Consider the following 16,308-nt stretch of genomic DNA (forward strand, 5'->3'; position numbering starts at 1 on the left):
TCCTCCTTTTCGGTGGGTTTTTATATTAAAAAGGCATCAAAATGGGAAAAACCGCCCTTGGTATCTCTGCATCTGTTAAACTTTTTATGGGAAGATGTATGAAAATTCAACTTGCTATAATTTCATATGCTTAACAGTATCACAACAGTATGTTTACAGTATCTCCCCATAACTTTTCATATGAAAAAATTTATTATATGCATCCCACTCCATATCATTGAATTCCTCATTAGAACATGTAGTCCCTCTATTTTAGCGTATCAACAGTTCATATGGCTTCATACCATGTAAATGCGCCATAATTCTCTAATCGTTCTCGAGTCGGTGACGAACTTTAAGCATAAACAGACGGCAGCGTTGATCCGCATCAACTCGGAAATTAACTGCAGTTGATCCGGATTAAGCCCGAGTTAAGTCCGAGTTTATGCTTTTAGAGAACCACATTATAATTCGATTCGAGAACGATTAGAGAAACAACGCAAATTTAAATAAATGTAAACAAGCAATATTTCAAATGAATGATCATAAATATTGTTTAAGTTCAAACAATTCATTATTATTTTATTGCAAGTACATCTATTACAAATTTTACAAAGAAAGCATTTTATTTAATATGAATACGCCCTTATCTACAACCAGCACATAATTTTGACAATCTTTACAACCGTAGAGCAAATCTAACACCCCTTTTGCGAGTGTCTAGTAGTAGATAAACGACTGTTACTCGATTATCGATTATTCGTGGTATTTTCAAAGTCGTTATCTCGTTCAATAAGTGCGTGTGAATAGTTTATAGTCGCTCTGCCTTCTACAAGCAAACAGTTTTAGAAAAATTAACGATACAAAACTATTCACAGTCGCTTATTGAACGAGAATACACATAAACTTTGGGCCGAATTGAGATTTGACATAACACCCGCAATACAAAATACATGTAATTTTTGTTGTTGTTGTAATATAAATTCACCAGCAAATCACATTGTATAACTTTGTTGTTGTTGTAGCGGCTTCAACAACCCCGCTCAGATCGGTTAATAGCCCAGTCGTTGTCGTCAAGTTCCACCTCAATAGGGTCGTCCACAGGTACAAAGGCGTTAGGGTTGTTGGGTTTTCCGGGCTTACGAAAAGATGTTTCGAGTCATGAGGTGTCTCTCCGCATGCCGGACTTTCATTTGGTACATCTGCGTTTAGTCAGCTCAGGTATGGGTTTAACCTGCTGCAGTAGCCAGAGTGAAGTTGGGCTATTGTGGTTCTGGTCTCTCGAAGCAGATGAAGCTCAGTTCAGTGAATGTCCGGTGGTTGTGCGCCTAGAACGGCATTCACAGGTTTGGAGTCTACATAACTCGCGACTGACTCCCTGTGAATGCCGCTCAGGTCTTGTCTATAAGCTGACGGGCCCAGAGGTTGTTTAATGAACCTCTCTTATCGGTCGATAGGAATCTCCTTTGTTGGTTGGGTCCCCGGTTTGAGCAGTGGGACCACTCTCCCCAATCTCGCGTGGTGCGCAGACCTGAACATGCCCTAAAGTGGCACCAGCCAGGCAGGTGTTGCACTTGAATGATGTCACATTACGGAATATCCTGGTCTGACATGCCGTGCATATTGTAGGAGGAACCAGGAGTTGGCGGCGGCGTGTGGGTAGTGGTGCCGTTGAGTCTGTTATGTGCCCTGTGGTTAAGGGGTGGTCTATTGTGTTGTTATGTTGTTATTTGGTGCTGTGGTGTCTGTGTTGAGCTGCTCAGGTGGACTGGGGTTAGCCGTGGAGGCTGCTCTGTTTGAGCAGCAGGGGGCCACAAACGATGTGGTCCACTGCCGATGTGTCCGTAATCCTGAGCAGACTCTGAGGTGGAGTTGTGGTGTAGTCGTCTCTGGCATACACAGCAGCTGTAGATTTCTGGTTCTGGATTTGACTCGATGCCAGCCATGAGCAGAAGAATACGTTGCAGATGTAGCCCTATGGACGATAGATAGATAGATTTGTTAGAGGATGGGCACTGCGACCTTAGGTCTATTGTGCCCTCATAGCTCATCACAACACCTCGTCCAGCCCTAGTGCTCGATGAAAGCAAGCGTTTGCCTTCTTGACACCGCGTCACGTTTTAAGATGATGTGCCGCGGGGTTTCTGGGACCCTGTCGCAATAGCGGCAGGAATCGTCTGCGCTAATCCCTAAGGTATGCATATGGGCCCGCAGCCTGCAGTGACCAGTTAGCAGTCCTGTTAATAAATCTTAAATTAGTCTTGTTGAGTGTAATTAGTTCTCTGGATCTTCTGGGATTATAGCTTCCTAGAAGTTCTTTCGCCTGCCTTAATCCAGACGTGTTCTGATCAGGTTTCGTTCCTCTACTCTTAACTCTTCCCTGATAGTGTGAGGACCAACTGCAAGGAAGGGTTCTGGTCCTATGGGTCGAGTGGCTGCTGCTTCCCTAGCTAGCTTGTCTGCCTCCTCGTTGCCCTTACACCTTTGTGGCCCGGGACACACATCAGCTGTACTGTGTTGAGTTCCCCCAGGGCGTTTAGTCTCTTTACACATTCCCATACCAACCGTGAATTAATTTCACACGACGATACGGCTGACTGTCGCTGCAGATGATGTGCTGTTTTCTTGGTTGCCTCTGCAGAATTACTTCCGCACAAATATCGATGGCAGAAACCTCCGCCTGAAAGAAACTGGTATAAATCAGCTGATCTAACAACACCACTTTGTATAAAATCGCCTTGTATAAATTCGTCATATAAGGTGGTGTTGCAAGGCGATTTGTGAATTAATATTTCAAGTTCTTCTTCGTAACTAACAAGATTTACAATACGAGTAACTTTTTCCGGTGAATAATGGAGCCGTCTCGAGCCAATTATACATCGAAATCAGTTTTTCGAAACACCGAAACATCTCTCAAATACATTACGAGCTTTCGAGTGCTTTGTGTTGTAATTTCGTTGAATTCCATCTGCTGGGCGTCATCAAGTATGGCTGCAAGGGGTAACCAGAATCACCTTCAACAATTTTCATTGTTAGTAATAGTTTTATAGCCTTTTTAAGTTTTAAAACTTACCGAGTAGCCATGTGTTGGTTTTGGCATTGTTATAATCAGATTTTAGCTCCTGTTCTGCGCGACTCACATCCCAAACAAATGAATCATGATTCGCCCCTGGATGCCTAGCATCAACAAATGTAATGACCATGTTGTGATCGGATATCTGTAAGGAAACTCAGTTTGTTTATGTGTATACTTGTAAAGATAGTAAATCATTAACCTACCGCCATTAAATTAAGACTGCAAAAACTCTGGCGGTTAAGGTATAAATGGTGGTTGTCACTTCCTGGCGACTTAATACGAACGTGTGTTCCATCAACACAACCAATAACCCCAGGTATTTCGTATTTCTCAAAGAAATATTCTTTAACAGCATTTTCCTCATCGATGTTTCTCGTAAAATTCAACCATTTCTGGCAAAAGTGGTCCTCAAAAATATTTAGGCATTCCCTGGCTGCAGTTGACTGCCCCATCGACGAAATATTTTCGTTACAAACAGATTTTTGGTAACTGACGGTGGCCAGAAATCTTAAAAAAGTCGCGAGTTTCAGCTGGTGCGGTAGGTGGGTGCTTCTACATATGTGCTGGAGCCATGTGCTCTTTTAATTTGTTTAATATGTATTGGAATATTTCTTTATTGATTCGGAAATTTGCAACAAATCTAAAAACGAATAACTTGTAGCATACAAAAATTATTTGCTAATCTTGAACTCACTCAGTCTCAGGTAGTTCCATTACATTGGTGTGGTCTCGCAATCTCCTCCTCTGTATCCGCCTTTCCCTCTCTTCAGATTCTTCGGCGTCCAATAGCGCTATAGCAGTATGTATATATTTTTAAAAATTAATTTTCCTTATATTTATTTCTTTCCGCAACACAACCAAGCACTTTTAAGCAAAACCAAAATCTAAACAATTCCGATTTGCCCATTAGAAATAAGCTGAAAATATTAGAAATCTAAGAAAAAATCTTTGAAAGTACATCAAAATTTCATCCGGCAACATCATACAACGTAACCGAAATGATTGCAACGTAAAGACAAGACGAAGACGAACGACAGAGTTACAAAATTGTAATCCGTGACGATATCGCCCACAGACGAATCGTTCGTGCGGCCTATCGTTCGAGATACATAATAAGGCTGGTAAGCTTTTCAATTGCATCAACCGTGTCTTTGCTATCTATCTTTACGCTATCACGACAAAATCACATATGATCGTCTGTGGCAAACGACAGCGAGCACGTTGGCGCGCATGCTCGCACACATGTTCGTCGTGTGTGGCCACTGTAAGGGAGCCGACATTGTCAAGAGGGAGCGAGAAAACTGTTTTCTGAGTAAACCTTTTATTATTGAATCATGAATCGCGAGTACTTTCAACAGAAATTAAACATTTATTAAACAGAAATTGTTTATCTTACTCCATTTTTTCTCTCCAATCAATTATGACATTATTCACAAACGGTATGTTAGACGGTCTGCGGTCGTGTATTTTGCCTATAAGAAAAAAATTTTCTCAAATTCTCTCAACCAGAGAAATAACTTTCTTTAAAATACATACGTTTCAATTTCTTACTGGTAATGGTAGGGTTTCCAAAATCGACTCTGGTTGCTATGGCATTCCGATTACGAATGCAGTTTTTTCAGCCAAGTACCTTTCAAATCATTGAAATTAAAAGTGAACAAGTATTTATTTACATTTTTCATTAAAAAATCGTTAAAGTTTAAACGAAATTTTTTATTAAAATTATCGTCAACAAAATAGCAACTACATGCGACAATCATATGTTTTTCGTTATTGCAAATTTTCTTGCTGGCAAAATTTTTTTTCAAAAAGGGCCATTTTGGTGGAGTTTCCAAAATCGACTCTGGTTGCTATAGCATTCCGATTACGAATGCAGTTTTTTCAGCCAAGTATGTTTCAAATCATTGAAATTCAAAGTAAAAAATTATTTATTTACATTTTTCATAAAAAAATCGTTAAAGCTTATAAGTTTTTAAATTAAACGAACTTTTTTATTCAACTTGGTGTCAAATTAAAAAAATAAAAAATTGCAATTTTGCTTGTGCGCATGTAGAAGTGCGCCTTGATAATCAAACAGTCGGCCGATATCCGTATGTTCGGATATTCGTGTATACGGACTAATTCAAACAGTCGGCCGATATTTTGGTTTGAACGCAATCGGGTGCACTTCTATTTAATCGGCCGGGATTAACTTACAAAAAAAAAATAAAAAATAATAAATTCTCAAAAATCAAAGCGATTTTTTATCAGTTTTGCAAAGAGTTTAGACATTTTATTTTCATGTTTTTTGTTGTAATATAAACCATTTTTTTATAAAAATAAATAAGAAAATAATTTTTTTGTAATTTTCACATTTTTTGTAATTGCCGGTATTCATATTACATCAAAGCAAAATCTGTTTTTGTTATTTTATGGTCTTATAACAATTATATTCAACAATTTTTATTGAGCTTGAGGCCGTTTTTTAATGAAAACTTATTGTGCAAAAGCAACAATAATTTGAAAAAAATGGTAGAAGTGATAGCTATTTCGGAAATCATCACATTTCCTCGTCAGACTTCTTTCAATAGGATGCGAACCGACGATCCCACTGACTCAGCCAGTTGCCTACGCACGGTGCTAAGCTCGCCTTGTTAATTCTTGTTGCTTATTTCCACTATTTCACTTGTTAAGCCAACTACAATCAAGCTATTCATCATGTGATCATGTGGTTGTTGGTTTTGTTGGTTTTTGTTAAATTTTCTATTATTCAGGCAGGTTCTGTAATTCACTTCCGAGTGAATTTCAATAAAATTCGCTTTAAATTCAAATTGGCAGGTGTTGAAATTCACTCGGAAGTGAATTGCAGAACCTACTTGATTAGAATGTTTAACTTTTAGGTGTGCTCGTCCTTAATTCATTTGTTTTTGTTATTTTATGGCCTTATAACAATTGTATTCAAGAATTTTTATTGAGTTTGAGGCCGTTTTTTAATGAAAACTTATTGTGGAAAAGCAACAATAATTTCTACCATTTTTTTCCAACTTCTACCATTTTTTCAAATTATTGTTGCTTTTCCACAATAAATATTCATTAAAAAACAGCCTCAAGCAATAAAAATTGTTGAATAAAAAAAAAATAATTTTTCATTTAAATTGCTTTCGTGCAACTGGCTATAAGTCGGAAAAGCTGCTAACGCAAATTCGAAATTCCTAGATTGGCATTATTGAATCCGTTCGTAATAAGGCTGTGTCTATTCGTATGTTCGGATATTCGTGTATACGGATTAACTCCGGATATCCGGTTATTAACCGTTCCATTTTGTTATCCGAGTATCCAAATAATATCCGGATACTCGGGCTCCTCCAAGCCCTAGCTCGTAATGAGTTTTCGTAAAAATTTTCTACATGTTTGTACAGGGTGGCGCCGAACAACTGTCGTACAGGTTTTTTTGAAAAATAAAAGGGTCCTTTACAGATTTTGCGAAAAAAGTATTTAATTGTTAATTTTGTACCTACATACATGTTTAACTTAAATTTTATTAACAAGTTTTAAAATTTCAATCCTTATTTGCATTTGCTAGCAATGTTAGCATTGGGAGATACACCTGCGTTCAACTTATTAGAAACGAAATTCAAAATGATATTGTTTGCAAATTATGTTAATTTTTTTTATTTTTAATAATTTTAAATTTTTGCAGTCTTTAAAACCTTTATTATTGTGGTTTCTGTTACAGATTGAATTATATTTTAAATGAAAATTATTAAAAATAAAAAATAAGCATAATTTGCAAACAATATCATTTTGAATTTTGTTTCTGATTAGTGGAACGCAGGTGTAAGTACGTAAGCGGCACGCAAGTCTTTTTCAGGTGGATTTATTCAAAAGACTTCCTATAAAAAAAAGGAAAGAAAAGAAAAAATGGATAGGGTTATTGGAATGAATGGCCGTCCTATTCACCAGTTCTGAATCTATTCGATTTCTGAGTATGAAAACTTATGGTGGACAAAGGTATAAAAAGTACAAAGGACTCAGAATGGAGGAAATCGGCGTACGGCTACAGAATTAGTAGTTTTCTTATCGATTTATTATTGCTGCAGGCGATATTTGGGATAATTTTATTCTTTTTAATACTTCATTTATTTTTTGTATGCAACATTGGAACGCATGCTGGATTTCCACTAGGCCTTAAATGGCAAAAATTACAAAGTTAAAAAATAATCGTGTCATTACGTTAAAAAATAGTCATTAAGCTCATTTCCATATGGCATTTTTTTAAATGGCATAAATTTTTCGTCATTTCAATGCCTAGTGGAAATTCGGCATTAAAAACGAAATTAAATATATCTCTCGCTATGGGGCTTCCTACTTTTTCAGTCCTTCCTTTGGCATAAATTGGATGCTTTTAGAAATGCTCTGTCGCGAAATTCAATCGGTTTGGGAATTTTTGATAACTTTTTAATTTCGAAAATTACATGAAAGTCATATGTATGAAAACCTGAAATCAAGCTGCTAAAGGCGGTCTTACACGATTGGGATGGGACCAAACTTTGGGCACAACAATTTTTCTTTATCCCAATCACGAAAAAAACTGGTTAAAAATTGTCAATAAAAGTTTGCTGTATTATACCAATCGTGTGACTAAATAAAAAAAATTGTTGTCCCAATATTTTTATTTTGTACCAATAGCCCAATATGAAAGATGTACAATTATGTACAGATGTACCAATTTTATGACACTGCCTTAACGATAAAAATCGATGGATACATAAACACAGTGTAATAATAAAAAATAAACTATATTGTACGTTACTATTTCGTTTCGTTTATTACTTTAACAGTTCGGTACAATACGAAACAAAACGGCTGAGTTCACTTTGGCGATAGTACACTACAGTAGTTTAGTAGTTACAGACGAAACAACAAACGAAATGAATCGTGCAGGGAAAATATTTTTATGTATGTACATATATGCAATAAACAAATACAAAACGAATGGCTGCAATGAATAAAAAAAATAAAAATGTTTTTTAATTGAATTGGATATGAAAATTTACAGAAAAAATTATTTTTCACGTAATTGAAACGTTTGCATACATATAAAACGTACCCTATGGTACAATTGTCACAAACGAAAAGCAAACGTTTCTCGTTGGGGAAAATGACAGTGAATCTTACAATTTGTTTCTGACTATTTACAAAACTGTACAAAACCACAAATGATATGATGATCGATGAGCAAATGGGAATTGTTTTGTACAGTTTATTTTCGTACCCTGCATAAACACGTTTGGAATGGTCAAATAAAAATGTGCAATAATTTGTTGTATAAAATAGGGGCAGAATATAATGATGCTCATACGCCATGTCGTGCGTGGCCGTACTCGTACATGGCGTATGAGTAACACTTTCCATGTTAGATAAAGTTTCCTTTTTTTGTTCGCAATGCAAAATTAAGTTTGCGCGTCTCGGTATTTTTTGTGTGTCATTTTAGTCTTCTTACAGTGTTATTAATAAAAATAATTTGCGTCAAAATCACTGAGTAGACACTTATTCTTATATAATTTTTTTATACATTTCAGGTTAGCGTTGCCAGATACATTTTAAGTTTGGCGTGAAATTTTCAACTGGTAGGGGCAGCTGTTTATGAGTCTTCATCGAGACGCAGCTGAAAACAAAAAAACTATTAGTTTAAATTCATAATATGAAACGTAGTGCTTCAGGAGATTCTCCGACTAGAGGAAATCATTTAGGACGACCATCACACGGTAGAACAATCATGGGTCGTGGTTATGACAATGGCAGCGGTGTGCCGGGCGATTCGCCCGAACGCATGTCTCCAGATCGCATGCGACGTCGTATTGGAAGGTCGCCAAGTCCACGTCCACGGTATGGTGTTTCACCCCATAGAGAGGAGTATTTGCGTGGTCCACCACCAGTGGCGGATAGGCCAACTTATAAAGTGCTATGTGTTAGTGCTTTACATCCGAAAGCTTCAGATGATTTCATCAAGGAAACGTTGTATCGTGAATACAAGAAATTTGGTGACTTCAGCATCCGTATTTCGCATGATTTGGACGAACGTGTAGCTTACGTTTGTTTTCGCACTTCGGAGGATGCACGCGAAGCAAAACATCACAAGCCGCGCATTGTGTTGTACGATAAAATGGCACTAGTGGAACCAGTTTACGAGTCATCTTCACATAATGAATATAGGTTGGTTTTTTAAATTCTATTATAGTTGTTTTAACACATACTATTATGTATTTTATTAAATTTTAGGCCTCGTCGTTCGATTACTCCGCCTGAGTACGATCGTTATCATTATCCACGTTCCCCAATGGGCCCAGCAGGACCAATAGAACATCGTAGGCCACCACTTGATCCCTATGATCGTTATGGCCCACCTATGCATCCGCATGGCCGTTCACGAGAGTATCGCGGTCCTATACACCATGAATATCCACTTCCTCCACGTGGCCCACCAATGCATCGTGTGCCACCACATTTACATGGCCCACCGCCGCCACATCAATATGCGCCTATGCGTCACATGGGACCGCGTCCTCATACTCCTTATGAGAAACCCGAAAGCAAGAAGGATAAGTTCCCCAATTACTTGCATCATGTTCAACCAGAAGACGATCCGCTCGCGACTCGTACTTTATTTGCTGGCAATTTGGAAGTGAATATTTCAGACGAAGAGTTGCGTCGCATTTTTGGCAAATATGGTATCGTGGATGATATTGATATAAAACGACCACCGCCAGGAACTGGCAATGCCTTTGCTTTTGTGCGCTATCAAAATTTAGACATGGCTCATCGTGCCAAAATCGAGCTTTCCGGTCAATATATTGGAAAGTTTCAGTGTAAAATTGGTTACGGTAAAGTGACGCCTGCTACTCGTATATGGATAGGCGGTCTTGGAGCTTGGACTTCGGTAACGCAATTGGAAAGAGAATTTGATCGGTTCGGTGCGATAAAGAAAATAGAATATCAAAAAGGCGATACTTGCGCATATATTCAATATGAAACCATTGAGGCAGCTTCTGCAGCAGTGAAGGAAATGCGCGGTTTTCCTTTGGGCGGCCCAGAGCGTCGTTTGCGTTCAGACTTCGCAGAGTTGCCAGGAACTGCACCGGCTGCGCCTTTCAAAACCAAGTCGAGCTATGATGATCCACATGAATATAGGCGTCCTGAGTATGATTATCATTATGAAGAAACCCCACACTACGCACCACGTGGTGGTTATTCTCCATATCAACCAAGAGGTGGTTACAGAGGACGTGGTGGCTATCGTGGGCGCGGACGCGGTTCCTATCATGTCTATCATAATGACGTACATCGTCCATCACATGGCAGTTCCGTATCATCAATGCCACCACCAGCTGGAGCCGAAGATGAATGGCGTCGTCCGCCAGGCGATACGTACGAAAGAGCACGTTCTGGTTCACGTGAACCAGGTGCAGATCGTTCGCGTTCTCGCTCACCGCATAAACGTGCGCATTCACCTGAGTCGGACTCAGATTCTTCTTCGCGTCGTAACGGTGCTTTGAGCACTGCACGAACTTTGCCCGATATTGCACGTAAGTGCACTGTTATATGGCAGGGAGCACTCATTTTGAAAAGCTCACTATTCCCGGCTAAGTTCCATTTGACCGATGGTGATGCTGATATTGTCGACTCGTTGATGCGCGACGAAGAAGGAAAGCACAATTTACGCATCACACAGCGTTTGCGGCTAGATCCGCCCAAGTTGGAAGATGTACAAAAACGCATTAGCTCATCATCATCACATGCTATATTTTTGGGATTGGCTTCATCTGCTGCGACCACATTAGAGGACAGCAGCGTACAAACACGCCCTTTGCGGAATTTAGTGTCATACTTGAAGCAAAAGGAAGCCGCTGGAGTTATCTCGCTTTTGAATAAAGATACCGAAGCGACAGGTGTGCTATACGCTTTTCCACCATGCGATTTCTCTACTGAACTTTTGAAGCGCACATGCCAAAGTGTGAGTGATGAAGGTCTCAAGGAAGATCATCTTGTGGTAGTTGTTGTAAGAGGTGGCACCGCTTAAAGGTGTACACCATTGGAGGAAACTGCAATTTTTTTTTTCATACATCGCTTTTAGTGCGCGTATGCCGCGTTCGAATTGACATCATTTAACTTGTTTGAAAAAAATCCGGCACAGAGTGGTATCAGCAAGATTCCTGCAAACTTATGAAATCTAGCTAAGCTATTTCTGAAACTAAAATTAGCACCAACAATTGAATTGTAAAAAATCTTTTTCCTAAGGAGGCCATTAGAGGGGAATTCAAAAAGTGAAAATGTTTAATGAAAGCTTAAAGAGAACTCGCTATTCAGTTGTGAAAAACTATATTTACAACCTGTGCGGCCAAAAATGAATGTCCTCATACGTAAACAAACAGTTCTTGAAACTTAAAAATACTTAAAACTGCGGTCTGAACGGCTTGGTTAAAAAAAAAACAGCTCTCATTAAATTAATCTTGTTAAATGATGCCAATTTGAACGTTCTATAAGGTAACGAAAAAGGAAGTTATTTCCGTCGCGTCGGTAGTGAAATTATTACTTATACCGAGATATTAGGATTTAAGACTCAACACTTCATTCAACACAATATTCAGTAAATATAAGGTAGATTAAATAGCGTTCTAAACACACATACATTTAATGGAGGATGAGTAAAATATTAGGACTTCACTGAAAATTGTAACAGAGTTTTGGTTAAAAGCTGTGAGCGAAAAATCATTTCTTAGAAAATTAATAAGTCGTTTTTAAACATTAAAATTTCAGAGCATTACTTATAAAACAAAACATTGAAATTCCATCTGTTAGTGATTGTGGCTTAATATTTTACTCACTGGGTATTAATTAACTTTTTTATTCTATTTGCATACATATTACTCTTCGGCTTACATATCGTTACTGGAAGGTAGAAAGTGCGTATTTGAGATATTTATATATTTCAAAACTTAACAAGTTTTTGAAATACCTAAAGAACAAAAATGTTAGATACTTTCTGCGTATCAGTACCTCTATGTAAGTTGTACATAACATTCTACTAATCAGCTATATTTACTGTGCGTGCAACCTAATAAAGCACGAAATTTTGCCCCTCATTAATATCAGTCATAAAGCCACTACTACTACATAGTTATAGTATTTTTAATGTATGCACCTGAAACAAGGTTTTTTAAATACATTTCTTTTTAATGTTTTGAGTTCAAAAAGTGAAAAAAGTTGCTGTGCCAATTTTGTGAAGTTTAGTTAATTCGATTTAATTCTACAATCATTTCTCCCAACAATAATAATAATTTCCAAATCTCGTATCATGGCCTACCAGACTGGTGTGTAAAATTCGAACAAAGAGAAATTTGTATAAAAATAATAAAATTGAATTGTGGTACATATGTATATACTATATGAAAGTAAAACGATTCTTGTCCAATTTTGTACGCGTGGTGAAAATACAATGAGGCCTGGCTTAACAGTTCGAAGTGGGTGATGCAGTGTAGCGTTGTGGCAATTTTCCGGTGGTGACCTTTATGCTTCAGGAAGTGTACATTAGCAAAATTGGTGACTGAGCAAATTATTTGTGTTAAGTTTTTTTTTTAAGTTGAGTTTGTGTTTTTTACATTTTAAATGTATCAAAAATACTTACCATGCATGGCCACTTGTATAATTTTATTAGAAATTACTTTTGTTATTGCCAAGCGCAAAGAATCCAGTTGGAAGAGAGTGAAGTTCAATAGTATCCATATTAAAGATGTATTCAATCTAGTTTGAGACTAGTGCAGTTCGCCTCTGGCCGTTGATATTTCCTGTGCTGTTAAGATGCAATTCAAAGGTGGTTAAAAGTGAAGTATCAGATTGAATTGCAGGTGTGTTGTAGTGTGCTGTGGGTGTTTTTGTTTGTGGCAATTTTCTGATATGCAAATTGGCTATGAATATGAAAAGTAGTAGTTCCGCCTGTATTAAAAAATCCCTTTACGTAGCAAACTGTGTCTAATTAAAATCTGAAAGTGAATTCTCCTCAAACCAGTGTTGCATACATACATAAATTTGTATATGGCGATTTCAGCTCTATATTGAGTTTTATTTCATGAGGGTGTTGTTTGGTTGTAGTACAATCAAAAGTAGAATCTTAATTCTCTACTTGAATATTAATCAGTGATTTTTGCATAGCATAATCGTTTCCATGTTTCAATGCTTTCCGAGAACCTCAATTCAACATGCATTCGTGTGAATATGTTTGCTGCCAACAATAAAGACGCGAGTGCCCAACAAATGAAGTGCGTCCGATTGACCTCTTGGCGAGTCAAATTTGCTCCAATGTCTGTGGGTGTTAATGTCTTTGAAGCCATGCTAAGAGAACCACGTGTAGCATTTGTTTAAAATTAATTGCTGCATATAAAGGGTTTTACGAATGCTACATTGTTTTCTTAAATTTGCGCACCGACGTCAAATGCTGTTTCCTGATCCTAGTGAATACTGTATCACTGCACACTAATTTTTTAAAAAGAGCCAAGTTTACATAGATGAATTTGACCGAAAAAATTACTATTGATTTCTATAACATTATTAAATTATTAAATATTTTATTTTTCTTGTGTGTTAAATCATTGATTTTGAAGTTTTGTATCTACATACAACATACCTACATAAATAACTTAATTTAATAATATTGAAAGTCATGCTTGTAACGTACGTATACAAAAGCGTACACCATCCGTTTATTAAAATAAAAAATCAGCTGAAAGTGCGTTAGTTGTAATAATCACTACTGGATTACGGAAAACTTAATCAAATAAACTTATAAATAAAATAAATTTTGTGTTATTACTGTGAAAGTGTTGTGGAGTGATGTGTCATTATACAGAAAGTCAAACAGATGTCTGAATGCAAATCTATATCGAATGTTGTTTATATGCGTACACACAGATACAAACGTGGGTAAGTGTTCCGAGTCTGTGAAAATGGCAATGGACTAGTGGTCAGAGTCGGGGGTGTGCACTAAATTTTCAGTTTACACAAATAGCTAGTGGCAGTGCACAATTTTTCACTACAATTAAAGTTTTTCACAATATATGCAACAATTTTCATTTTTATATTTTTCTGTTAATTTCGTAAAAAAATTTTAGTTCATTCTACAACAAAAAACATAAAAATATAATTCCTAAAGTTTTTGCAAAAGTTGCGAAAATTCAGCAAAATTTCATGAAAATTTTCAACTTTTCAATCAAATTTTTTAGAATTTATTTATGCAGATTTGTAGCCCAATCAATTTTATCATAATAAAGTGCAAGTTTTAAGTAGCTAGGAATTACCGTTAATTTTTAGAATTGTTTTTTCACGCAGCCTCTTCCATACAAAAAATTTTTCTCGAAAATACTTTATATGAAAAAATGCAAAACACCTTCAACAAAAAAGATTCTCAAAAATTAACGCGATTTTTGACTAACTCCGAACTTGCATTTTTTTACTATTTAATTTAATTTAATTTAATTTAATGGGCTGCCAGACTGCATACTCAAAAAAAATCTAAGAAATCTGATTAAAAAGTTGAAAACTTTGATGCAAATTTGCTGAGTTTTCGCGAGTTTTGTACAAAGTTCAGGAATTTNGTCGCTAATTGAGCGACTAAGCGACACTCGCAATAGCATCGCTAATCGATAATCGCTTAATAGTCGTTTATCTACTGCCAGTCGACATTCGCAATAGGGGTGTTAGTTTCGGCAGTGTTTGTGTATGTATGTATATGAACCAATTTAGCAAACTGAAAATGGAATACGACAAATGAAAGTTAAAGAAATGTATCATTAACCGTCTGTCTATACGTCACTTTCCGATAGGGCTGATAGTTTCTGACTCATTCCAGTTTTATATTTTTTTTATGAAAAAAAATCAAATTTTAACAGGAGATAAATTAAAAAACTACAGGTTCTGTGTCAAATTTTTGCAGTTGTGCTGAAGTCTGTTCTGTTACAAACAAATCAAGTTACTAATAAGGCAAATCGGTGGATAAATGAAGAACTAATGGGTGGTTAAATGAATGAGAAATGAGTAGGAAATAATGTTACTCATACGCCATGTACACCTAAGTAGCACACTTTTATGCTCATATTTTATAAAAAAAAAAAGTTAGCGCATTTTCATTTGATCACTCATTCTTTATTTATCCTTGACTTGAATTTTTTTGTAACAGAGCAGGATTTAGCTAAAAGGCAAACATTCGTCACAGGCCCTGTTATGGCGGATTTACATGGTATGAAGCCATATGAACTGTTGATACGTTAAAATAGAGGGACTACATGTTCTAATGAGGAATTCAATGATATCGAGTGGGATGCATATAATAAATTTTTTCATATGAAAAGTTATNAAAAAAAAAAAAATCTGGAATGATTAATTAATTTGTCAAACTATCAATCGGTTTATTTAAGTAAGGTTTATTTAATGGTAATTTTGTTAGCTTGCATTTGCCGTATTTCATATTAAGATTGTTAAACTGGTTCGTAAGATATACGTGATTAAGTGTAACCACTTTTTGATTTAAGCTGAATAGCGGCGAATTGAAAATATCTTGAAAACCACTAAATTTTCAGTTTGCACAAATAGCCAGTGGCAGTGCAAAATTTTTCACTACTAATGTTTAATGGTGCATTGCAATATATAAATCAGCCTCACTATATCGCACGTTTAACAAAATAGAGAAGCAATTCGAAATTTATTTTTTTGAAGATTTCATCATACAATTAATAAGCCTGATAAGAATACATTTGTTCAGCCTAACAGATGACTAAACTTCCCAAAAATGGTGAAGATATGGATCTTTTCATTTGTCTTTTTGTATACCAACTGTATGAGTTGATCAAACTTTGGTTGCGTTTTCCCACAAAATGGAAATTTTGAAATAATTGTGTATATTATTAAACGTGCGATATGTATTTATGTACAATAGTGATAGAGAAATACAAAAAATTCCCACTAAAATTAACAATCGATTAGTGGAATAAATTTTCTTTATAAAATTGATAATGAAATTCCTAGTCTTACCGCGTTATTACCAATCGCACAATGGCTTGTCAGAACCCTCATCACTAGCCCATGAGAGGTAACGTGTTTTTCGACACCTTTAAGGGTAAGGGTCAATCGTGACTTACGTTGTAAAAAGTATTTTAAAGTGCCCTATAAAAACATTTGCTGCAGCAGAGAAACGTCTTTTTTTCCTTTTTTATGTCACAAATGAG

General features: G+C 36.5%; 1 protein-coding gene and 1 long non-coding RNA gene across 2 annotated transcripts in view; both read left to right on the forward strand.

Annotated features, from left to right (window-relative positions):
- The window catches only part of nito (RNA-binding protein spenito), a 15,106-nt gene extending 2,303 nt beyond the window's left edge, over positions 1-12,803 (forward strand). The window contains exons 2-3 of the mRNA XM_017611525.1: positions 8,617-9,250; positions 9,317-12,803. Coding sequence (XP_017467014.1) covers positions 8,739-9,250; positions 9,317-11,114 — 2,310 coding nt within the window. The 5' untranslated portion in view covers positions 8,617-8,738 and the 3' untranslated portion in view covers positions 11,115-12,803. The remainder of the gene's footprint in view (positions 1-8,616; positions 9,251-9,316) is intronic.
- LOC108359653 (uncharacterized) lies at positions 1,968-15,965 on the forward strand. The gene is made up of 3 exons (XR_001846969.1): positions 1,968-1,979; positions 14,059-14,064; positions 15,800-15,965. It is a non-coding gene; the product is annotated as an uncharacterized LOC108359653 (long non-coding RNA).
- The last annotated feature ends 343 nt before the right edge of the window (positions 15,966-16,308 follow it).

Source organism: Rhagoletis zephyria, unplaced genomic scaffold (genome assembly GCF_001687245.7).
Source record: "Rhagoletis zephyria isolate East Lansing unplaced genomic scaffold, Rhagoletis_zephyria_1.1 Rzeph_scaffold_00013, whole genome shotgun sequence".
NCBI lineage: Eukaryota > Metazoa > Arthropoda > Insecta > Diptera > Tephritidae > Rhagoletis > Rhagoletis zephyria.